Source organism: Balearica regulorum, chromosome 1, assembly GCF_011004875.1.
Source record: "Balearica regulorum gibbericeps isolate bBalReg1 chromosome 1, bBalReg1.pri, whole genome shotgun sequence".
Taxonomy (NCBI): Eukaryota; Metazoa; Chordata; class Aves; order Gruiformes; family Gruidae; genus Balearica; species Balearica regulorum.
Genome location: NC_046184.1, coordinates 173,187,614 through 173,213,894, shown reverse-complemented (window position 1 = coordinate 173,213,894; position 26,281 = coordinate 173,187,614). Strand labels below are relative to the sequence as shown.

General features: G+C 41.4%; 1 protein-coding gene across 2 annotated transcripts in view; it reads right to left on the bottom strand.

Moving 5' to 3' along the window:
* Positions 1-17,952: 17,952 nt before the first annotated feature.
* Positions 17,953-26,281, bottom strand: part of TBC1D4 (TBC1 domain family member 4) — a 116,402-nt gene continuing 108,073 nt past the window's right edge. For both annotated transcript variants that reach the window (XM_075741678.1, XM_075741677.1), the window contains exons 17-20: positions 25,707-25,866; positions 23,226-23,395; positions 20,514-20,690; positions 17,953-20,207 (exon numbers count right to left, since the gene is read on the bottom strand). In XM_075741678.1, the coding sequence (XP_075597793.1) occupies positions 19,989-20,207; positions 20,514-20,690; positions 23,226-23,395; positions 25,707-25,866 (726 nt within the window). In that variant the 3' untranslated portion in view covers positions 17,953-19,988. The remainder of the gene's footprint in view (positions 20,208-20,513; positions 20,691-23,225; positions 23,396-25,706; positions 25,867-26,281) is intronic.

Genomic DNA, 26,281 nt, shown 5'->3' with positions numbered 1-26,281 from the left:
AGATTTGGTTTTATTTCTCATTCCTCTACTCTGTTTTGCTTAGTAATAAATAAGATGAATTCCCTCTCTAAGTTCGGTCTGTTTTGCTCGTGATGATAATTAGAGAATGATCTCTCCCTGTCCTTATCTCGACCCGTAAGTTTTTTTTTCCATTGTACCTTTTCTCCCCTGTCTAATGAAAGAGGGGAGTGATAGAGCGGCTCTGGTGGGCACCTGGCCCTCAGCCAAGGTCAACCCACCACACTCCACTATGAGGAGATGGCCCTTTTATGAACAAGCTTCATTGAAAAAAAGCTCACAACTTTCATTTCTGCAGTAAAACCTGAGAAATGGACCAAGCAAGACCAGCCAGTTACGTTCGAGGCACCATTCTTATGGTCCGTTTCCCTTTGACATTTTCAGTTACACATTTTCCATTATTGCAGCATGTATTTGCTAGTTCGTTTGACAGCCTGTTCTGCCCTGTATGTAGACCCGCTTATTATATCAGGTTCATTGAGGTTCAAGAGTAACTCAAATGTGAAAGGGAGCCCTCATTTACCTTCTCAGTGGTGTTGCCAGTGTTGCACAAAGGTACCTGTAATTTCCTGAACAACACATTGACCCACAGACCGCAGTGGGACACCATGACTTTCCATCGACGTTGCAGGGATTGAGAGCTTGGAATGTTTTTTGGTGGCTTTTGTTGTGGTTTTTTTCCCTGCAATGGTTTAAGAATGGAAATCTACATCACATGAGATCTTCCAAATATAGCCTGTACTGATGAGATGAGATATATTTATCACCCTTTGTACTCCTTTAAGACCACAACAGATACAAAGAGTAGAGGTTATTAGGAGTGATGTCCCAGCTGTATTAGCCTTTCTATGGTGCAGCTGAATACATGGAGTTGAATTTATTGACTAGGATTACACTACTGAACACAGGAGCCCAGATAAAGATTTTCTTCACCGAAATGGGGAAAGAGATTGGATTAAAGCAAGAGATATTTTGGCTTTTATTCAATTAAGAACTTTCAAAAAATATATATTTGAAAATATACAACAGCATCAAGATGTTTTCCTCTGTATATGTCTTGGCAGTCCAATGTATTAGAAGCTTGTAAAATTATTCATGGTGTTTTCCTCAGAGATAATGATCAGTTCAGAAATAAAGTATCTCCTTTCAACTACTTTCTTCTAGACCTTGAGATAACCTCTGATGTTCAGCATGATGGGGCTAGAAAAATCAAATACTAATGATGAACAGAAGACAAACGTTGGGTGTTTTATTCAAATAAACATCCATATTTTTTTCTGGCTTATTTGAAATAAATACACACTATAATATCTGAAAAATTCCTGAAATATACACAAACCCCCCAACAATTTCAAGACTCACTCTTGTTGTCATGTCTAGGCAGACTCTCTGCAGAGAGACATCCTTATTTATGCTCATTGCTACCATTACAGAGCACTTTTTTTTTTTTTTTAAACAGAAATGTAATGAAAGCCATTCACTCTTGAGTGTTTTCACCTCTGTTTTACCACATGGTAGGTGAAGGACAGCAGTCGCCCCTTCGTTAAGTTACAAGCAATTAATTTCATATTTTCTGCTACTCTCCCTTCAGGGTAGGTCAGGTTTGAAGCAGTAGTTAGCATTCTATTTCACTGATAACCATGTCCAAGAAATGAAAAGAACATATCTGAAAATAATACCTTTTCTTGTTAAGGAGTCCACAACTCCATGTTTGTAGATTCAGCTGAGCTGCACATTGCTTAGGTGCAAAGTCTTTGCCTTTCAGTATGGCTAATGCCTTTCCTTGGCCAAATTCCGGAGAGATTTCATTACAAGTCTAGACATGACCACTTAATTAACTTATGTCAGAAGGAAGATGATTTATTAAATAAAATGTTATTTGGCTTAATCATGTTTCAGAACTGACTTCTCCATTGATGATCTGGAAAATCCAGGAGTTAATATGAACACCCGCATCCTGAGGCCAGTGTGAGCAGTAGCTATACTACCCCTAAATTGTGCTTCTTGAACAGTTTGCAGGTAGAGGAAAAACTAGCAAGTATTTATAAAACTTCACCTGGTCTTGTACTTTGAGGCTTAAAGACCATTCTTGGTGATTTGGTGGCAAGAACCCCCAACTCAAGTCAATTCAGCAGATGGGTGAAGAAATACAGATGAGTTATTGGAAAATGCAGAAGTGTTCCCTGTCTATCACTGTTACTATCTGCACTTAACGTGAGTGACAAGCATTACAAAAAGTGTCAATACCTTGCTCAAACAGTCCATGCAGTTTGGATTTTTTATTCAGAAGTAGCCAGCTACAGTGAAGGGATGTTTGGATCGGCATTTATACATCGGTGGGATTTAAACCAAAGGGTCCTCCCGCAGGCATCCCTCTACACAAATTGTAGGTGGTTTTTTTTTTAAAAAAATAAGATATACCACGGCTGGAAACAAAGGGCCTGGATAAGTAGGTGTGATCCACAAATGACACCTTTCCTCATCCCTTTTCCCCCACCAGACTGAAACAACATTCGGAGGCAGCCTTGCGGAAACACATGGCAGACTCCTCCAGCTCGCTCTGCCATGTGGCGCACGTTGCCATCCTCTCTCCACAGGCTGCCCACAAGTCTGGTCTCTGTCCCAGGCCCACAGATACTCATCCCTGGGCTGCAACAGCAGCTGCAAATTGCTTGGATATACAGAGCAGGTGGCAAATCCCTGATCTGTGCCAGGGCTGAGAGGTTATTTTTAAGGTGCTTTAGACCTTACCTGCGTTCATCCTGCAGAGATAGAAGTGGCAACACAGCTTAGAGGACTTAATCAGACCCGCTGTGCTGAATCCAGAGATGCAAAATGCATACTTTGGAGGCATGGCAGAGATCTCGATACAGTGACTAGAATAGGAAAATGTGAAAGTATGTATGTGGCAGAGGGTGAAAATTAGTGCAGGCAACTGCCCATCACATAGCACAGGAGTATGCAGTGTACTGAGCAATAGTCATGGAGGCACAGGGGGTTATTTTGTCCTCAACTCTGTCTTCAAGATGGTCCGTGCTAGGTGGCTGCTTCCCAGTTAGCAGTTCTCCCCGATACAACTGGAAGAGCAGCAATCATGTGTTTAGCATGTAAAGTAAAAGCTACTTTTCTGAGAAAAAAAAAAAAACAAACAAAAAAATCTCATTAAAGACACCATTCCTCATATCAAAGAACAGCAACATCAAAAATGCCATGCACCTACCCAGATACAGAGGGCATATTTGACAGGCAAACCTGAGAAGCCCTGCCAGGTTCCCTTGTGTACGGCAGGAGAGGTCATCTCTACCCCAAAGCATGAGCCACTGCTGGGAATGTTCAACTGACAGGTCGGAACAGAAAGACATGCCTGGTATACCAGTTGGGTTAACATTACCAGAATAATTTATGTTATTCAGCCAATTTCTGAGCAACAACAACAACGAAATTCACTGCTCACTGAGAGACTAACTCTATCAGGGTAGTAATTTTCCCCATGAAATACGCAAGTAATTGAAGGACCAGAGATCTTTTCCAAGAGACATGAAGAGTTGTTTTTTTATGTATCAAATACATTTTAGCTTCACTATCATGATGGAGCTTCAAAGGAGAGTTAAAATGTCAGGTGTGCTTCAGTTTACACATCCGCATGTGCCAGAGGTCCAGCACAGTACCTGTTTGAAATGAGCTGCTTTCCACCACAAAGGACCGTGGCTCCCCATGCAAGGGGGCAGAGTTGGTAGCGTCGTCATCTCTTTTTCCCTTTTTGCTTCTATCATCAGCTCATATATTCTAAGCATACACAAACGCGTTGTCTTCTTAGAAAACAGGCTTCAAAAACAAGGGGAAATATGTGGTTTTTCCAGGTCTGGATGGCTTAAAGGATTATACAGCTACAAAGATCTACCCAGAAGGGGATTCACATGAGGAGACACAGACGATATGATGGGGGGAATAATTAAAAAAACCCACCAAAAACTAAAGCTCACGGTCCTAAGAAAAAAAGAAGGCATTAAAAAATGTAAAAATCCCTAAACCTGATGCTTCTCAGGATCCTGACCAGTAACTGCTGAAGCTGTGAGAAGATAAAGATCACTGAGCTGGAATATTGGTAGTACTTCTTCCACAAGGAGAATAAAAGACCACAATGACGTCTTCCCTCCAAGATGTAGTTTCCTAATTTTCTCCGCCGTACCAGGAATGAATTCACTGAGAAATCTGTGCCCTTGTGGAAGGCGTGAAATCTTCTGCTTAATATTTACATCTTTACCGCGCGGTAATATGGAAAACAGGTTTGGGGAATGTAGAAGCAGGCAGCTTGGGGAATACTCTGGCCTGGGCTGAGCCTCTGCAGAGGCAGACAGCCACCTACTGCCAAAAAATGAAATAGAAAGCAGCCATGCAGGCTTCCAGAGAGCTGCATTACAGAAACCATGCCTCACATGAAACAGCTTTGCTTGGCACACCAGGCAATCCATACTAGCCAGCATCAGGACAAACCTGTCTCAGGAAACATAATATTTTTTCTCCCACTGACATGTTCGTGCTGCATCTAGGGGAAAAAAAAATCAGAAGCAGATGATGGAGTGGAAGCCTTTTCCATATAGATATGCTGCAGGTTTTCGGCTTCCATTTGTGGAAATCCCTTCTCCCTCTCCCTCCACCCCCCTCAACATGCACAGTCTAATTCACAATGAATCCCCGCAGACTGAAACGCTCTGAGCTCCGACAACGAAGGGCAGCGAAAGGAGGCCAGCAGTGCAAATTGGAGCAATGGGAGTACCCTGCAGGTAGCTGAATATCAGATTATCCAGGCACCACAGCCCACAGATTCCACCTGGAAGGAAAAGAAACAAAAGCCTCCCTTTGTGTCCCAGGGTTTTGCAGGAATTAAACACAGCTCCCCTTTGTGGCAGACCCAGGCTCTCACCAGGCACAAGGGGCAAGCAGTAAACTCCCCAGGCTGTCCTCAGGGAATGGCCTATTTTAAGCCTGCTTGCAAACATCTCCCTGTGTATGTGCTGTATTTTCATGGAAGAATAATTTAATCTTCATTGCCATCATTAATTTTTGACAGAGAGCACCATACGACATCCTGTTTACAGCCCACTAAATCTCCATTATGAAGCCATGCTTACAGAAAGAAGAACAATTTGAAGAGCCATGTTAACTTTTATGATTACATTCCAGCCCTGAAATACAGAAAGATAATTAAAGTTACAAAAAAAAAAAAAAAAGTAAAAAGCCCCCCAACATTAACATTTTGTTATGCTGTTTTCAGGCTCCAGAACAAGAAAATCTCATTTAAATAACCTATAGTAATACAGCAGATACCTTTAAAAAAATGTATGTGTAATATATTTGCATTCCTCCTTATTGCAGTATTTCCTCTGTTGTCTCCAGCTGTGTTGAACAGCACAGGTAAATGCCACTATTCAGAGCCAACAGAAATTCGGTGACAGAAGCAGAGATTTAACTCCCATGGGTGGGATTTTGCTAATGCTTCTTGCACTCATATCCTTTCATTTAGTTACCCAAGGAGAAGTTTGGTGGGAATTAGTAATTTGCTCTGGGGTAAAACTATGCAGAACCAAACCCCGCCATCAGCGATGAGAACTGAGAGCCAAGAGCTTGAGAAGACTTTCAACACGGAGGAGTCATGCACAGCCAAGGTTTAGGGGCACTTGTAAAACTATCAGCAAATTTGACCCACTAGCATCCATATGTACAGAAAACCTACGTCAAGGTAACCACCACTGAGCAGGTACAGTAGATCTCTTGCTGTCATCTGCTGCTGATGCATGGCAAGAGCACAAAGGTGTTTCATCACCATTTCCCAGTGCAACCACGTTACCAGCGTCAGTCCTGGCTGGGGTTGGATCTTCTCATCTGCAGTAGGACTTGACACTGAAACAACCTGCAACGCTAGTGCTGGGCTGGCTGCAACTTGGTCCTACACATCTGGCCATTTTAGTGATAGTCCCTTGAACAAGCAAGGGCCTCCACATTCAGGCTCTGCCCTGAGAAGCAGGAGGTCTCTGGCCTAACACCTCCGCCACATGCCTGTGCTCTGCTAGTAGGTCCAAGTAAGGTGGGTTACAGGCAGACATTTTACCCTTTGGCGTACTATGTGACACACAAGGTGTTCACCAGCCAGGACACGGCACGCAACGATAGCACCATTTCAACAAAAGGGAAATCCCATCATTTAGGCCTAGGTTTACCCAACTAAGTTAGGCACAGCCAATTAATTTAACACTTCCTCAAAAGTCAGTGAAACAAGAGAGGACCCCCCCAGAGAGTAATTCCAGTCTCAGACAGACTAAATTACTTGAAAATTAGCATAAGGTCTGGATTATCCTCTGGAGGTCTCCCACTCCTCCCCCTCCTGCACAGCGCATAGCAACACTCAAATAAGTGCCTCACGATGTGGGGTAAAGCTGGGCAATAACTGTCCTCCAACCCACCACCTTCCCTTAGATTTGAGATGAGACTTTCTCTTTTGCAGTGCTTTGAAGGGCATCCAAGACACAGCCAAGATTTCTAGCCCTACCTAACTATTCCAGAAGGAGATTATCCTCTTCCAGTATATATTTTAGTAAGTATAAGTATATATTCTATTAAGCATTTTGTGAAACATTTAAGTATATATTTAATACAGTACTTCTCTTTCAATCCTGTTTCTAGCAGCAATCATTCTTTACGTACACCCAGGCTCCTTTGGATTTAAAAAAGTTGAGTCATGACTCAATACTCAAATAATCCTTATGAATGTTAGCTCCCAGTCATCAGTTTCTAGTAAATAACCTCAGTGGCACTACTGAGGTGACAGCTCACGAGTATGTAGGACAAATCCAGGTTTGTGTGAGTATCTCCATTCAGTGGGAGTCTCCAGAAAGAATTTATCTGGAAATCAAGATGATAACAATTAGACCCTACAACCAACAGCACTGTGATTAAACTAGTTTCAAAGATTTAAAAAAAAGTTCTATAAAAGCTTATCATTGTATATGTTTTGCAAATTTACAGATTCATTAGTCTTTTCAGTCTCCCAAAACCTAGCAGCAAGTACCCATAACTCTCTCTGTTAGAGGAATGAATAAAATTCTGCGGATTTAATTTTTTGGGTGCTATTTTTCTATTTGGGAGATAGAAACAAAATAGAGAATGACTAACAGTTCTGACTGTTTCTACCAAGTTCCCTCACAGTTGAGCATTTTGCAAAAAAGAGCAGGAGACATTTTAATCACCACCTTCAAGTACTCCTATTCACAGCCTGACACTACTGGTGGCTGTCAGATATGACCATCTTTTTCTTTCTTTTTTTTTTGAAATTTTTATTATTAGTATAGCCTGCTGAACCTCACACTCCAGCCAGGGCATCATTGCACAGCCTTCATCTGGGAAAGACTGATGATGTCCTGTTTGACACCACCTCTGCAACCCACACGTACACTTCCCCAATTCTATTTTTTGCCTCCTCCACCCATTTTTTTTAAAAGAAAAGTTGTTCTCCTTTCTCAGAGCTTTATGTCCCCAACTGCCTCCTGCCTATTTTCCACACTGATGACAACTGCCCTCCCCAAGTCTTCTCCTCCCTCAGCCCTCATAGTCCCTATGCTCCTTTTTGCTTAGAGCCACCCGCTCCTGCTTCCCAGCCCTATCTCAGCCTTCACTGGGGGTTTGCTAAGAGGTTGGTGAAAAAAACCAAAGGAAGACCACTCCTCAGCCCCCAAAGAGTCCACCTCGCCTTTGCTGTCCGCACTCCTCCGTGGAGCTCGCTCTGCTGCTGCTGGTTTGCTCTACCACCACCTGCATCTGCCCCTTCACTTTAGGTTTCTGGGCTGAAGCATGAGGAGCAGGGGTAGGAGACGGGCAGGGAGGGCACACTGAGATGGTCTTGTTTTCTCTGAAGATTACATCACTTCTCAGTTGCCCGTGTCACCATCTCAGCCTGGTGCCCTGCTGCTCTACCCCTCCCTGCCACACCTGGAGTGATCCTTGCCCCCCGTGAGGCACCTTGCTTTCTCCCTCCTTTCCCTCCAACGTGCAGAGCAAATAACAAAGCTTTTAGTGCAGGCTGCGGTCAGAAAGGAACTGAGTGAAACGGTTACTTTTACTGACATTTCTTTCTTTCCCTGGCTATGAGGAACAAAATTGAATAAGGAGGTAGAATCAGCAACCACATCAGCTCTGAACTGTGGTTAAAGGGTCACAAACCCTGCTGAGAAACTGGTGATCATCTTTTCGCTTTCTTTTTCTTCCCGTCTACATCTAACGCTTTTCTATTTAATTGCTCTGACAACATTTGTCTAGTGGAGATGAGATGTAGGATTTAGAAGAGAGAATAACTGTTAACAAATGTAACAATTAGATTATGTAAATGAGAAGAGTGCTTAAACACTTAGGTAGCAGACTGTGCAGAAAGCTCAAAACCCCAAACCTTTGCAAGCTCAATGCTTAATCCTACATGGTATAATAGCCATGACTGTGTGTGGCTTTTCATGTGGAGGGAAAGGAAGTATTAAAAGCTTCTGTAAAAAGATGCCCACAGGAACTTGGTACACAAGTTTTATTGGCCCTGCAAAATCAAAGAAATATGCTACATGCCCTTGAGCCCTCTGTACTGAAATTGTATTTATCATTTACATTCACAGAGCAACGTATATTTTTAACATTTAACATTTTAACATTAAAAAAATCCCACCAAACAACAGACCAGATTGATGCTCTTGCATTTGGAGGGTTACAAAAAGCTAACCCCAAAGAGGCTGCATGCTCTAACTGCCTGGCTTGGAATTTGGATTTTTCTGAAAATGAGTTCCTCTTCACCCGCAGTTCAGAGGCCAAGTCCAATAGATGCAGGGGGTTTGTGTACCAGATCTTCACTCAAAAGTTCACCTCTTTCTTTCCTGGATTGCAGAAGTTTAAGTGGTGCTGAACTTGCTTTGGGGAAGGGGGTAAAGTTTTCTCGCTTCAGTGCTGCAGTGTCTTTGGTTTTGCGGTAAAACCTAGTATGTGGCTTGTTTCAAACCTAGCACGTGGCTTGTTTCACGTGGGAAAAGGAACCCTGTCTGTGGGGAGCTGTGATTGTGGGGGCTGTCAGGCTGTTTCTGGGGCTACCAAAAATTTGTTTGTAGGTGCTTTTTCCTCCCTACTTTGTTACAGTGAAAGGGAGGGAACCATTATATCTTGAAACGTTTACAGCTTAGAGAGAGGTTGTTGGCAGAGCCCAAGAGAGGTATCACCACCCTGATTTGTGACCCATGGTGACAGGCACCTCCAGAACGGTGGCACAGGTTTCTCCTCGCACGCCCAATGCAACCCCACTCCTTGTTCTCTCCTGCAATATGTGTTTCCTCCTTCCCTTTATGTTTCTCCTTTTCCTTCCCTGCGTTTGGGCCATTACACTTCTAGCTGTGTCTGGAGTGGTTTGCTGCTGCGCACACATTACAGATGGTGGTAGAGCGCATATTTATTTTATGATATATTGAACCAGGCCCTAAACTCCACCACACTCTATCTACTTAAGGCATCTGCAACAGCAAATCCTTCTCCTCCACCTTTCCCTGCAGCTCCAGGCAACGTTTCTTTGCTATTCATTTTCCTATCGCGCACAGGATGGACTACAGTTAATTTTCTGTGTTCAGAGGTTTACGCTGAGACTCTCTTCAGACTCTAACTCCCCTGGGATGAGGGGAAAGAAAAGGAAGAAAGAAAAAAAAAATAATAAAAAAGACTACTAGCTTGGATGACACCGCGTTTGAGAACAGCAGTGCCTCAGGTCTTGGCATACGTGGAGGGACAGCGAAAGCACCACACTCCCCTCTTCTCCCTTTCCTGCCCTCCCAGACATGGTGGCCAGAGACCCCGACTCTGGGGTGCAGGAGCAAGGAAGGGTCAGAAAGTCCTTTTAGGATCCTGGCTCACACAGGGGAGCAAGGAGGGAGGCTTGTGCATACTCCAAGGAGCAGAGGATCTGCTGTAGCACAGATAGCCTGAGGGTTCATGTTTAGTTTAATAGCACGTTCATTATAATTTCCCTCAAAGCATGCCATAAATGGGAGAGTCAGTAATTGAGATCCTTTGAGGGTCTAATCACGCTCATTATTTGAATCTCTAAGTATAAGAATAAACAAACAGGCTGTGGAGGCTGTGTTATGTATTTCCACTTGCATTTTTTTCAGGGTGCATTTCTGACCAGGCCTTTAGCTTCCTTAACAATTGTGCTAGCCATTAGGTTATTATATAGAGGGAGAAAAAGGACATGCCACACCTCTGCTCTTCTTGCTGGTATTTGGGGTAGGTGGGACAGAAGAAAGGAATAGGCAAATGTTTTAGGATCCACCACAGCCAGAGAAAGGTGGATATCAAAATTAGACAAATGAGTTTTAATCTTTGGAGGTATCTCTATAGAGTCAGTGCTGAGCCAGAAAGCTTGATAAAGACTAAATCAAACCTTTCTGCTCCTAAGAGCGGGCATCTACAATATAGTTGTATGTACATCTACCTAAACTGATCATAACTGCCCTAGGCCCACCCTGCTGCTCTTACCAACTTACTCTCATCTTTCTTCCTACCTCTTTGATTTAATTGTAAATTTGTTGGGACGCTGTACATCTTTTGCTGTCTTATCACATTTATGTTGTGGCATCTCTACAGGCCCTGTTATATCACAAATAAATATTGTTTCCAAAATGCAGGGTTCTCCACTTAGCAACTTTGCATCATTTTAGTGTTTTGGCTCTCTAGGATGCTATGATCATTTCAGGTGGTGCTAGGAAAAATACATACTTATTGTAAGGAATAGGTAGGACAAATGTCAAGAAGCCAGAAATCCTCAAAAATTGGCATGTTATCATGTGCTTTGGTATAAATAAGATACTGTAAGAGCACAACTGTTTGTCAAATCTACTGTATGATTTCCTGCCGTAATTCCATTTCTTCCTGCCGACCCCCCCACACAACCACTTTACACGTCCCCAGCCCCCCAACTAAACTAAACTGAAGTTTTCTCCAGGGCTGTTTAACTGCATCAGGCTTACTTCCACTGAGAGACAGTTAAAAAACCCCCGACACCTTCATGTTCTAGGGGTGTTAGAATCATCCAGATCCTGGACTTTTAACAAGAAGCCAGCTATGCCAGGCTTACAAAGCATCTTCTTGCATTGCTTGTGCATAACCTGCGCAGGAACGTGTGAATTAACCCCAGGGAACTGCCAGACAAGGCACTCTGCCTTTTCATAGGAGATGAGCAGCAATGCTACTGCCCATCGGGCTGATAGAAATGCATTTCTTGGAAAAACACAGAGCTTTGATGCTACATTTCTCCAGCAGGCTGGAGATGGTGAGAACATTGCCCACAAACCAAGGAAACGGTCAGTGATCTCACCCTTTGTGAAGAATATGAGCAGGAGGGGAAAGACTAAACAAGAGGGGACCAGCTGGCCTGAAAGAAAAAACAAGATAGGCAGCAGGATCCCGTCCTCCTGCAGAGGATAAAAGTTGGAAAAACGTGAGGAAAAAAGGACACACACAGAGAGTTTAACACTAGTTTGCACATTTTGTTCTGAGGAGAAAGTCAATGGGGACCTGCTCAGGTCAGGCTGTGAAGAGAGTTGGTACCAACCGTCAGAACTCAGCTACCCTCCACTGAGCTCTTACGTTTCCCTCCATGCATTGACAAAATCAAATCACCCAACCCTTCCCTACAAAGCAGAAGTTTACCGCAGCACTATGTCAAGCTTATTCTTTTATGGAAAAGAGGAACCAAAAGCTTTGTGGAGAACTTTACCTATCAGTCTCTATTAGAAAACTGTTAGAAGTTACCCTCCATTTGACATATTATTACACTTATGCACAAGCACATGTTACCGTGAAAGCAGTTATGCCGCTGTAAGCAATTTAGTGGTTCGGCATACCTCGCTTCCCTTCACTGGTCCGTTTGGAGTAGGAAGAACCACGTAGCTTTTCCTTGTTTCAGCAAGAAAGTGATAATTTGATGTTCTTCCAAAAAGAATGCTACCTTTGCTCCTTCCACAATAAGCAATACCAGGAGTCAGTGGAAAAAATAACCATGCCAGCCCATCAGAGCCCTCTGAAGTTTTCAGGATTACCACAAGGGCAGAGGATAAGAGTATCACAAATTTCGGTTGGGATGATGGCTTGGCAGTGCATCCAGCCCCAACAACGGTGATTGCTCAGCAGGCAACGGATGGCAGGGAATCACTGCTCCCTGGGCTGCCCAACCCCATCCCTGCTACTGGGACCATTGGCTATGCAGGATGAAGACGTGCCTGATCACCAAATTTTTAAGATCTCTCTCTCCCTCTCCAAAACCTTAAGCACCTCTGAAGTTAACTATTAACTGAAGTTAACTGTTAACTGAAGTTTCTAATTGTTTCTTAAATAAACGTGTGACATCAAAAAATTATTCTGTAGATTCTCCTTCATCTATATTTACCCAGGCATAATACCAGCTGCCTACACAATTTTTGTCTTGCTAATGCAGAGCAATAATCATAGATCCACCCACAGCCCATGTATTTCGGTAGAGTGCAGAAATAGACATTAAACCTATAAATGTCAGAGCATGCCTTCATTTTAGATGGTAGTATTCAGTATTATTTAAATTAGCACTTGAATGATGTTTCCACAACGTGATAGCTTTTCAAATGATGGTATATTGCACATGAAGTGCACTGGCCCTGCTTTAAGCACCTTCAACCCATTAGGCCCATCTATAATTTGGTGCTTTTAGAAATGCAAACGCATTGTAGAAGAGATGTGGTCTCTTTGTTTATGCCCAGAAGTCCCCAGGGAAACGTTGATGCCATAATTACCTGAGTATGGTTTGAACATTAGGCTCCGGTCGGGAGGTAAACATACCTCACGCTTGTCGTCCAGACGTATTTGAGAACAGCTGTCTCGGTGGCTGGAACAGCGTGCGATCTTCAGTGTGTCCTCCGTGATTCAGAGTAATCGTGACATCTGAAAGCAATGCAGTTGGGGGGCGGGGGGGAAGTGTTAACTGGAAAATGGAAGTAGCAAATCATGTTTTCTCTGTAGCTCTGGAAAAAAAAGGAGCAAATTCTTAATTTTTGTTCTGATCACTGAAAACCCAGTAAGATTGATTAAAAGAAAACATGGGAAAAAGGACTCGTTCTTTGAGAATTAATGGGGATAGGGAAGCTTATTGCAAGGAAGCCTTGTTTTAAAAAAACTAAAAATGAGTAAGTGCAGAATGGGACTGCAGTTAGACCAGATCAGTCCAATGCTGGTTTTGAGAAACATAAAACTAAATCCTGCTCAACCAGAATGGTACAAAAGGAGATACCCAGGATCAGATTGCTGGGGACAATATACCTGTTGTAGGGTGTAAAATTGCTTCCATAGTTCTCTCAGACAAGAACAGAGGCGAAACACTGCAACTGAGGCATCTGGTTCTGAAAAGGCTGTATCTATCATTTAATAAGTCCTCTCCTTCGGATAAATTCTTTGACCACAAACATCATATTTTATTACAAATAGTGTGGAAATGAAGCATCATGCTTCATCAGGCAGGAGAATAAGTTAATTCTCTCTGAAATAAGAACCATAGTGTGCTGCTCGCACGCTGTGCGTGGCACAGGAGCCGTGCAAGCGGGACATCCCTCACACTCGCACGAGCTGCACGTTCAAAAGCAACAGTGACACCTCGTGGGTAATATTTAATGACTACAGTTTCTTCTGGAGCATCAACTTCAGCAGACTTAGTACTAAAAAAATTAAGGGAAATGTTTTTTGTAGCACTGGAAAAAAAAAAAAAATCACCCTTTACTGAGTGCTGGAGAGGACAGTGCAGACAGCCCAGCAGCTTCATACAAAACTCGTCTTGTGAACTCCTGGGGAAGTGCTGATGGGATGCTGACTGGCTTTGGGGGCCTCAGGCAGGGTTTTAGTTAGCATCAGACATACACATTGAAGGAAATCTCCCACTCGTGCCCACTTACTCTGATTTGGTTTGCATCATAGCGCTGTTGCAGCACATAAAACTAAACTGGAAGAGATCTTTCAGGAGTACAAACTGCACGGGACAAATAGCCATTCAGTCCACAGGACCAGACTTGACCTCGTCTGAAGGAAGGAGCCCTGAGAAGCAGCACAGCAGCGATGTCCAGCCCTCCGAGAGCCAAGCACAGGCCCAGCTGCATTCCTGGATGTTTAGCAAGCCAGGCTTTGCACGGTATTATTGCGGCTGCTTCCAGGCTCCAGCTAGCCAGGATCTACTCTTCACACTGTGGCCCTGAGTATCTCTACTCCCCAGGACTGTCGATGATACTAAATTAGGAGGAGCTGTGGACTCCCTTGAGGGTAGAGAGGCCTTAGAGAGAGATCTGGATAGATTATAGAGAGCTGGGCAATCACCAACAGTAGGAAATTTAACAAGAGCAAGTGCCAGTTATGTGTGCAAACTGGGGGATGAGAGCCTGGAGAGCGGCCCCACAGAAAGAGATCTGGGAGTTTGGGTTGATGGCAAGTTGAATATGAGTCAACAGTGTGCCCTGGCAGCCAAAAGGGCCAATGCCTGGGGTGCACCAAGCACAGCATCACTAGCCGCTTAAGGGAGGTGATTGTCCCGCTCTGGACTGCACTGGTGCAGCCCCACCTCGAGTACTGTGTGCAGTTTTGGGCACCTCAGTAGGAGAAGGAGATTAAACTATTACAGTGTGCCCGGAGGAGGGCGACCAAGAGGGCAAAAGGCCTTGAGTGCAAGACTTATTAGGAGCAGCTGAGGTCATTTAGTTTGTTCAGCTTGGAGAAGAAAAGGCTGAGGGGTGACCTCATTGCAGCCTACAACTTCCTCAAGGAGGACAGTGGAGGGGGAGGTGCTGATCTCTTCTCTCTGGTGACCAGCAACAGGACACAAGGAAATGCAATGAAGGTGCATCAGGGGAAGTTCAGATTGGACATTAGGAAAAGGCTTTTCACTGAGAGGGTGGTTGGTCAGTGGAACAGGCTCCTCAGGGCAGTGGTCACGGCATCAAGCCTGTCAGAGTTCAAGACATGTCTGGACAATGCTCTTTGTCATATGGTTTAGTTTCAGGTAGTCCTGCGAGAAGCAGGGAGTTGGACCTGATGATCCTTATGGGTCCCTTCCAACTTGAGATATTCCACAGTTCTATTTTGGGTAGCCCATTTGCCCAGCCAAGGGAAAAGTAACTATAGGCTTAAACCAGCCCTTTCTTCATTGTGTGTTTCTTCTGTTCTGGAACAAGGTTTTCAGCTGGATGGCTACTCTGGATGTGAAGAGAATGCTTATACTATACAGAATGCCTCATTCACGCTGAAAATTGGATGGTACAGACAGTTTAAACTTTTTAGACAAAAATGGCCGTATACATCTAAATATCTGCAACTCCAAACAGTAAGTGTATGCAGGTGATTGAAGAAATCATTTGGACACGTAACAGCATAGAGTACACACAGCCAGAGCAACTAGGTCTCTGTTTTGTAGTCAGATATAGACCTATTTTCCACACTAGGAAGTGACGTCTCAGTCCAGCTGTTTTACAAGCACAATCTCACTCAAATACTTCTCCCCCATATGTTCTGGCAGGACATGTTGTCTCTCAGCACACACTCTAACCAAAAATGAAACCAATATATTAAAACCTTCTAACTTTCTTTTATCAGAGTGAAAACTTGAATAGGTTGTAATTTGAGTACAGGAACAGTTTGGATAAGCTCCAAGAGAAGTTCTTCTGATGGTAAGACTACCAACGACAATTCCCAATTCTCTTGTTAAAAAGTGTTTGCTGAGCAAGTGTTCTGAAGAGAATAGTAAAGGAGTGGAAAACCTTTTCAACTCAAATGAAAACACAACACAACATTTTCGTAAAGGAGCACTGCCAGCTCCTTCCTTCGGTCCAGAATTAAAGGTCAGCAGTAAAATAAAACCAAACAAGACACCAAGAACCAATCTGCCCAGATTCCACTTCATTGCAAGCCAGTCAGCACACAACCCATTAGCTGCTCAAGGCATGCAGTAATCTCTGCTTTACTCCCCAGCTTTTTACTGTCACTGCCGAGTTTAATATGCTTTCAGAGTGCGCTAACATAGTAAACTTTAAGCATATAAACTCTATCCCTTGCACACCAGATGTCTGGGGGAAGGACAGAGCTAAGCATTCAGTATGTCTTTTTGGAAAAGAAAGTTAAATTTTGTTCTTTCTAGTCACTAGAAAGACTGAGGAAGGCAAAGCATACATTAAATGCATTCAATAGCTAACACTGACAGTAAAAGCTGAACTACAGAAATACAGAATCAATTACAATTCTTCAAATGGATGGTGTAAGCCTGGCATAAAGCTTGAAATGTTACGGCCTGCACATGCCTGTCAACACCCATCTATGACTACAAAGACAGAGCGGATAATCACTATTAGCAGTGCCTGGGGTTATTCACCTCAACACACAAAAGGCTATTCACACCAATACCTATGTGCTTTTAGGTTCAGATTAAGTGTCCAAATGTAGACCCTCTGGATCATGCTAGTAATATCAAAATCTCGGACCAAACCGCTGAAATTCTTTCCTATGTTAGAAATTGTTCATCCTTCTTGTACCGATATTAAGACTAAAGCAGTGTCAGGTTGAAGAGGGAATAATCAAACCACTTAAGATTAGCTAGATTTGTGATTTCAAGTCAGGTCTTCATCTGGAACATGACATTTATCAGGAGACTGATTTTTCAGTAATAGCTAATTATTTTTTTTTTTAGAGAAAAGTGAAGAAAATGCAACTTAAAGGCACCCTAAATATTCCTCTTTTAAGGAGAGAAATACAGACTCTCCTTTTTAGGATTAAAAAAAAACCCACAAAAAAAAAAAACCCACCCACAAATTTCTGGCCAAGTTTTTCATCCATGAAAGATACGAATACCAGAGCTCCCTACGTTAGTCCTTCTTACCAGACTGACCTATTTAAACTGTGTTCCTGGCAAGTAGTACTCTTAATTTACAAGCTAGTTTGCTAGCTAAAAGGATGGATCTCTTCCCAGGCTTCTAAAAAGGCCCTCTGCCAGCAGAAACCAGTCTAAAGTTAGTTGTTCCTGAAAACAGCAGATACTTTTTCCTCCTGAGTTAGTTCTCCACAGGTGGACTGCAAAAACTGAGAGGGCTGTTGTACTTAGCTCAGACAGAACAATAGCTTTATTCTGAAAACTGTTCTTCCAAAGAGAAAAAAACAAGATATAGGAATAAACGAGCAACTTGTCCAAACCCAGGAACTATCCCTTCTCCCGAGCAAATATCCTTGCAGCTCTGTCTCGCTGTACCTTAGACACTTCCCTCTTCACAGTTGCACAACCAGAACAGATAGACAGGGAGAGACAAACAGATGGACACAAACACACATGTCGTTCACAGTCTTCTAGATAATGTTGCTGGTTATTCATCTGAAAATGGTCTGGAGCATACCTGCTCAAGTGCAGACTTCAAGCTAGGCACCCTAGAGATACCCAGTTACAAGGCACGCTTGTGTGCAGAATACAAATGCTATCACAAATGTCCTAATGTCAGGAGGCGCTTACCTCATTGTGGTTTTACTTCTGTAGCTTATTCTTACTTGATACGGCATCTTCCTCCTCCTCCCAAGCTAGATGCACAGCACATAGTTCATCAAATTACTATTCTCAACATGCATATGTACTAAATGAACTACTACAGAAGAAAAATACCTTTTAATCATTTCATCTTCAGTTAAGAACAATGCAAGACTATTTTCCTCGATAAGAATTTCTATCTTCCCTGTGTCCTTCTACGAATCTTGTAGGTTTTTCTTCCGCGCAACTAGAAACTAAAACCAGATTCTTTTCATCCTTCCTGTAAACGGTACTATTGAGAATGAGATTCGTACTTGAAATGTAGAAAAATAAAAGTAACCAGAGGCCATGGGAAATGCAGCAATGACATTTATTGGAATTTCTCCAGGCATTACATGAAAATTTGTTTAAGTGAAACAGAGGATAAAGCACATTCAGTGCATCTTAAAAAAAAAAAAAAAAAAAAAGATGTATCTGAATAACTTTGATTCTTTGTAATACACACTACTGCAGTTCCTGGGATTGGTTTTGTATGTACACATCAGCTAAAACTTACTCTGAACAAAACTGCAAAGAACCACCTTTTCACTTGGCATTTTCCCACCTAGTACAATACAATATTCTTGAAATAGACAGATTCCACATAATTTTATACGCAGTGTTAAGACCTTTCACTCCAACTGTAAAAAGAAAGACTGTTAAGTAAATCAATATCTTTAATCAAATAAAACACCATGGAAGTAAAAAACAACAACAAAAAAAACCCAGGAGACCCCAAGCCCCTAAGTTCCACAGCAGCGTGCAGCAAATCAGCATTGTTGTTCCTCACTTTTATGTTAACATAAAGCATAATACTTAGAAAGTAGTGATACTCAGTCCTTGCTTTCTAAATTGGACAATCTTATGCATAAAGACACTGCTGGATTTGGCACTTTGCTTAATTGCTTTTCTTACTAAAAAGAGTAAGTGCTTCCTGAAATACAGTATAAATGGTAAGAGATAACATGAGCCACTGTAACACTCAATTAACGGTTCAGACATGCACTCCAAAATACGTGTCTATTACACATTTGCCTAAGCCTTTTCAAAAATTCCACTCAAAAACATTTTCAAATCTATACGCATCTTTTTATACCTTTATAAACATATTTTCTCCCTTGAAATGATCTGAGCTTACCTCACCTTCTGCCTGGAACACACAAATTCATGACTTGTTTTAAAAAAAAGACCACAAAGCAGTATTAAAACAGGAATAACCTGGAAAGCCAGTATTATAACTGCACCTGTACTTCAGAATCCCCTTTCAAATGTATATCCACTGTCTATGTGAAAACTGAAAGGTATATAATATTTGAAACTTCCTTGGTCCTCTCCCGTGCACTTATGCTCAACTTCCTGCAACCTGCCACAATTTTCTCTTCAAATAAAATTTAAGAGTAGCTTTCTGGCTCCCACTATGGTAAGACAAGTCTTCTTGCAGTATTTCTTTGGTTAAATGAGAACCTCTTACATGCCTAACTCTTATGACAGCAAGTCTCCTGCAGAAAATTAACATCCGAATAAATACCACCCTACAGCCTTGGTTCCTTCCTCCTGTCATCATGACCAACCCAGGAGAGGTGGAAGCAAACAGGCCGGGAAGGAAGTAGTAGTCACCGTTAGCTCTTGCCTTTACAAGTTCTGTGAGCGTGTCTAGATAACTATTTCTTAGCTCTGAGTTACAGAGGCGGAGCTATGACGTGATGCTTTTGGTTTCCAGTTCCAACATGCATGTGGAATTACATTGCTGACTGGTACAGCCCAGACAGTGGATGGCACTAGAGCTCTTTCTGTACAAACCAAGTCACGATACTTATTCTGCTTATTGGTCTGTGCACACAATGTCAGTAGAATTAAAAAAAAGAGGCACGCATGAGTTCACACAGATTTTTCCACAGAAGATGTGAAACATGCTGCTCTTTGGAGGGAAAATTACATTCTTTTTTTTCTTCAAGTATTATTCAACATACATATATATAAAGACACGCTATCCTCATTTCACTATAAGACAAGCATATCCAGAGTGAATTTGTAGATCACCATTATCTTCACTTTGATTACTGAAATTTCTCTTTTCCTTTAGGTCAAATCTAAATATACATCTACTCATCATAATTACATGTGAGAATCCTTTATTTCCCCCTTGTGATTTATTTACACAATCATAAAAAAATTAATAGCCTGAATTTGCATACTGACATTTGAAGGCCCATCTGTAGCTATGAGTGTCCCAGCACTAGCGTTTTGGATAATACCATTGCCTATTGCTAAGTCCTTTGAAAGCAGCATACTCATCTTTTCTTTCCCTTTTTTTGAAGAAATGCTGCCAAAAAAACCCTGGTTTATGGCTTACTCATTTTATTTTATTATTTGGATTGTAGTTTACTTCCTTCAGGAGCAGTTCACAGTCAGACAATGCTTCTGCTGGCAAATACTTCATTATCTGTTCAAGAGTCTTTTGATATGTTATCTTCTCCTGTTCCAGGGACTGAATTACGCTCTTCATTTTGTTCTCTCGAGTCAAAATAGTCTCCAGGCTGGATTCCAGACTCTGAATTTTAGCATGAGCAACCTGTAAAACAATAACATTATCTTTATTATAAATTGAGACGTTCTGAATAACTTTTTTTATGGGAGATAAAGGTAGCGATATTTTGAGAAAAATCAATCTAAATCAAGAAGGAATACTCCAAGGAATGACAAAGGACTTAAAAATATGTCTAACAGAAGTAAATCACTGTAAATGAGAGAACTGCTCAACTGTATAAGGTCTTGCAGTTAAGAGATTTCTTAGGTACATTTAAAAAAAAAGACACTTCTCTATTGGCTGAATAACTGAAGTGACCTCTCCATGAGTTTGTGATCTTAAGTCATTTACCTGTAGCTTCTCCAACAAATCCATGTTCTGTCTCTTCAGATGACTGTTTGCCCTCTCCAGCTTCTCCAGGGGTTCACCTTCATCACAGGGATTCACATTTTCCTGCAGTTCATCCTGTAGAACGTGGTACTCTACTTCGTAGGCATGGAGCTGTTTTGAAATATCCATCTCAAACACCTGCCATGAGAGAAAAAAAGCAATTACAAATTACAACAGAGAACATTTATTCCCCACGAATGTTTGGCTAAGAGGCAACTTTGGTTGATTAACTTCATGTTTTTTCCTGTTCCTCCCACAACACTATTTTAAGGGGAAGTCTACAGTAAGAGCATTTCAGCATCTAGAGTTCTTATTGTAGCCATAATGAATCATAGACTTTAGAATAAATTGGATCATCACTTTTACAATTATAAATACCACCTCTTACTATCAGATGTACCAGCAAAAAAAGTGTTATTTAATCCAATAATTTTATAATATGACCAAGTGCTATTATCTCTTGCTCAGGAATATTAAGTTCAAGAAGAAACTTTTAAATTCAAGTCTCACCAGCTTGTGATGGGAACAGGATCACACAATGAGGAAGAATAATCCAGGAGTCATCAGATCCCCACCCTCAAAACTAGATCTTGTGACTCCAAGCGCCCATTTATAGACCTCTATAAGAACAATCTTCATGATTACAGTTTCCCTGTGCTGTCTCTGCATGAAGATACACTACTTTCTTCCTGGGATGCTTTGGTTACAAAGCGTTATGAAGACTATGGAACTGAGCACCTAGCAGTGATGGGGCCACATGATCTTTATCTGTTTATACATCTAGACACAGCCTCCCATCTCCCAAAAGTTATCAAATAGCTTAGACTAGAAGGAAAGGATGTCTACAGTGACATTAATTCTGTTCCTTATTCCAGAGATCACAAACATTACACCAATAAAAGACACAGATACTCCAGCAAAACAAGTTCTGCATTACATTCACTGTTCTTCAGGTAATTCCAGTAAGGTAAAACTTTAAATTACATATGGTGTGCAAACTGGGCAAGTGCCATTTTCCTATATGTAGCTACTTGGTCAATTGTTCATCTGTGTATGAGAGTCCTGCATGCTGTCTACATTTTCTTTCATTATCCACTGTAAAATGATGATCCTGGGAATGCCAACGCTGAGACAGCCAAACAACTCCACCTGCAGCCAGCCTAGGTAGGAGCAATACGATATAGGCAGCAGTCTACACGTGCATTCAGATCCAGAAGGCTGCTCAGCATGAAAGCACACCACAGGCAAGCAGGCGACCTTCCTCTCAGAGCTGAGCTGACCTGCGTATAACCACATCCACCTCCACTCAGGCTATACAACCCATTGTTTACTCAGACCTGGCTTTGCACAAAGCCACTAAGATGCTCACCACAGCATGATTGCTTTGCAACCCATGCAGACCACAGGACACATTTAATTTCTAATAGTATCAGAAATACCGAACTACCATCTCTATCATTGCCAGAATCAGTGAGTTGTGAAGACAGTCACTAAAGCACCCGACACAGGTTTAGCACGACAATCACAATCAGTGCAATGAGGAAATGAAGATTTACACATTGACTAAAAATTAATTCTTAACTGACAGAACCTGAAACATTCTAGTGTTAACCAAGCCATAGGAATGCATCAGAGTTAACTGCACTCCTGCACACAGAGATGGTTTTCTAGAGCTCTTCTGTTATCTCCAAACTGCCACCTGAAGGGGGAAAACAGCTCACACGTTCACAATTAAGGTACTAGACTGAGGCTTATTTTCAATTTGCAGCTTCAATGCAGAGGATGTAGAGAGATGAAGATCCCAGCCACTGACAGTATTTCACAAGAAGCTTTTCCTGTATCAGCATCAGTAATTCTTTATTTCTCTTCTATTCTTGACCTTTGTCACGAAGTTGCAATGATACTGATGAAATAACACTACTCCAGTCCTCCTTTCCCTTACCCAAGGCAGGCAGAGATCAATCCTGAGGGGTTTTTATGTCTGGCACCAAGCACCTGCCAAACATGATCCCTCCAAGGGGGGGGGGGGGGGCAGAAGTTGCACAAGGGCACCCTAAAAGTGATCCCTAGAAGAACAGAAGCTGTCCACGCAACACAACAACAAAAGCTTGCTTAACCTTGATTTTAATACAGAACATTGAAATAGAGTCTCACCAACCTCCCAGCCTGTAGGATTTTAAGTTGGAGGTGTCAGAAAAATTTCTACAGGGGTACCCAGGCCTGTGCAGCCAAAAGTTTGAAGGATCAGGAGGAGAAGCTGCTGTGATGCTGCCTCTTCCCACCATGGCAAGCTGTGACTCCTGTCACAAACTGTTGGACTGCTCACCCACTAGCAGGGAGCAACAGCTGGGTTTAGGTTTGGAAAATAGGCTACTTTTACCTGTCTGATAGTGACATGAAATTTATAAGCAGAGTCACGTTTTCCCAGTAGCTGGGGCATAAAAGAACCTTTGTAGTAAACCTTGAGCAACTAAAGTCTTGCTAAAATTGCAGTTCAAAACCCATTGAAATTAGCTCATATCCTATTTCTATACAAGTTACTGGGAAGATGACTCCTTTGCATTTCAAACCAAAAGGAACGTACTGAGAAGACTTTTACATATACTTTAGGCATAATTCTTTTAAAGTAAACTAAATGGTGGGGAAAAAATGTAAAGAGAAAAACAACCTTACCTGGGTAATAATTTTTTCCATTTGAGGTTGAGTCATATCTGGAATAGTGGTTTTAAGAAAATCAACAATGTTCTCAAAACTCTCACATCCCATTATAGACGTTTCTTGACTGCTAAGTAGGCTCAGTGCTACTTTAAATATGACTTCCGTTCCTTGAAGAAAAATAATGTCTAAAAAAGAAAATCATTAAAATGTCTTGAAAACGAGAGCTAATGTCATTGGATAAATACATGTATTTGCTGGGATATTTTTCTTTTTAATCAATCATACTGCAGATTTATTCAGTTCAGAAGGGCAATCTGTCTTATTTCAACATGAGGTTAAAGCATATAAAAACATTTTCTGTCATCTTACAGATGTGAGAGAACATTAAAGAAAATATCACATGCTTGTTATGTCTGTAATTGCTATCTGCAATAAGGATTTCATTACTGTCTACTGTAGACTATAGACTATTAACTAAATGCTAACTGCTTTTAAGTGCATCTATGACTGAAAAGCAATTGGAAAGCAGATCACAACACAACGTACTGATGTTTTACTGTTTTCTACAGGCAGAAGCTAGTCCTTAAAAAATGATCACGTCGATTCCATAACCAACCATATTATTTTCAAAACCTATAGTAGTGATCACATTAGCTATAATTTATGCCCCAAACCCTTACTTTGAGGTATAATTACATGGATGTGAGAGCAAAATCCGGGCTCTGCAGAAGTCAGTAGACACAGACTGCGCCAAAACTGGACACTTGATCACAGTAACTAGAAACCTGGTCTCGGTAGCAGTGGTGGACTTGCAGTTACTAAGATGAATGCAGCACATGAGCAGTTCAAATCAGCCTCCTGCGCTGTTGGCTCTGTCACAATGCCAAGGGCAGGGCTATGCAATTGAACAAACTCAAACTTCTGATCCCAATACTGAGAGGTCACCCCTGGCCCTAAACCAGTATCACAGGGTAGCACCAAGGACACTGGGGAGGCAGTCATCTCAAACACAGCTCCTAAAAGTCTCCCTTCTCAAGTCTATGATGTACATTCAAGCAGCATAAATATGTAATTAATGATGGGTAGACATTAACCGTCTGTTCCTGGTATGTGACAATGGCCCATAAGACACTGAAGATGCAGGAATTCACAGCATTAGGAAGAAAAATAACATAGTGACTTTTGAGTTTTAAAATGAGAACGTGCCTTGCTCAGCTCTCAGAGAAATGAACACTGACCCTCCCCACCCTTAAAAAATTCATTTTCCAAATTCAAAGCCTACCAGAAACAAGCAAAAAAAAAAAGAACAGAACACTTTAGTCTTGAAAAACAAATCAAAAAGAAAAACCCTAAATGCTTAAGTATCCTGAAATTCAATAATCCCACTTGGAAAGAGAATGTGAATCATGTGAATACCACTGAAAAACAGATATACCAATAATTTGTTCACCCAAAGAGCAGTCAGGAAAAGTTTGCTGTAAAAGAAAAAAACCCTCTGTAATGGAGAAATCACCAGTCAAAATAAAAAAAGAAAAAAAGGAAAGAAAAAAGAAAACCAAAACCAAAGTCCTCTTCCCCCCCCACAAACCACCACACCAGACAAATTAAAAACCTAACACACTCCAGTAATAGAACTGAAGAAATTCAACCTAGCTTTTGTCTTATTAAAAGACAAAAGGTGCTGTATGAAAACAGAAAAATCAAATGGAAAAAACCTCTGATTTAAGAGGAAGTACATGACATATGCTCCTAGCTTCTTGGTGCATATCTGAGCACAGCGAGTTTTACATTAATAAGTAAATTAAAACCCAAAACCAAAAAACCCTGCATTACTAGAAATTTGATTAACCTGCAAGTTCTTACTGACACTAAAAGAATACAAAACCACGTACTTGACATGTTGATACTGTAAACACTACAAGGCATAATCACTATTTAAGCTTCTGTACTAGATGTTATCTGAAGAGGAGCATATAATGAAAAAAATATCTAAATGGAGTAAGAGGCATGCTTAGATAGAAAACTGTTCAATATATACATGAATACCTGAAAACAGCCTTTAAGTTCAAACTTATTTGAATTTTTATTAGAAAGCACTTAGAATCAGTTATTCAGAAACATTTTCTAGAAAACCAATGCATTCTCCTTTTTCAAATCGCAAGTTCAACAAGATGAACTTTTCTATAGACATAAACTGAACGCTTGATGCATAAAATACATTTGCAACAATAAACTTCCTGCTGTTCACACTTCTGAAGTCTCTTGGCTAATAACAGCAGACACACTTAATTGCTCAAGTCTGATGTTTCAAAGAATACATTTCTGTTTTCCTCTTTGAAAAGGAACTGACATCCCACCACGAAGAGCATTCCTACTTGCCACCCACAACAGTCACCCCAAATGTCCCTAGTATGTAGAACACTACTCCCTGAGAGTTTCAAAACACAATGGCCAACATTGTTCTGTTTATTATTGCAATAGAATAAACTTTCTTACCAAATACCCTGGCTACGAATCCTAACGGAAACTGAGATGCGAACAGTGTAAGAAACCACGGTGCAGCATAAAGACTGGGACTGATTTCATTTTCTTCAAGATGATTATACAGGTCTCTGTGATAATCATGAAGAAGCCTTGAGAGCTGATACATCTGAATCTACAGTGCATGAGGGGGGAGAAAGTAGAGAAAAAAAAATTCAGCTTTACTTAGTTTTCCAAACCATTCACATTTCATCGAAGGGAAATTACCTCCAGTACAGATGGTACTGTAAAATGAAGCTTAATTGTTGCCTAGGGCCTCAAGTGTATCTACTTGTGTATAAACAACCCACCCCTAATGAGTTAAAACCAACATAGTAGTCAATAACAAAGAACAGTTTGAACCTGATTATTAATGAAGTATCATTTTAGATTCACAGGCTTAAGGTAAGAGGAGAATATATTGATCTAACTTTATCAAGAAACCAGAACTTTCAGTCTTGCAGCAATGAAAGCAGAAGTACCTCTTCCAAGATGCCACAACTCTACATTACAGAGCTGAACTATTTCTGGCTAAATTTACACATTTCAGC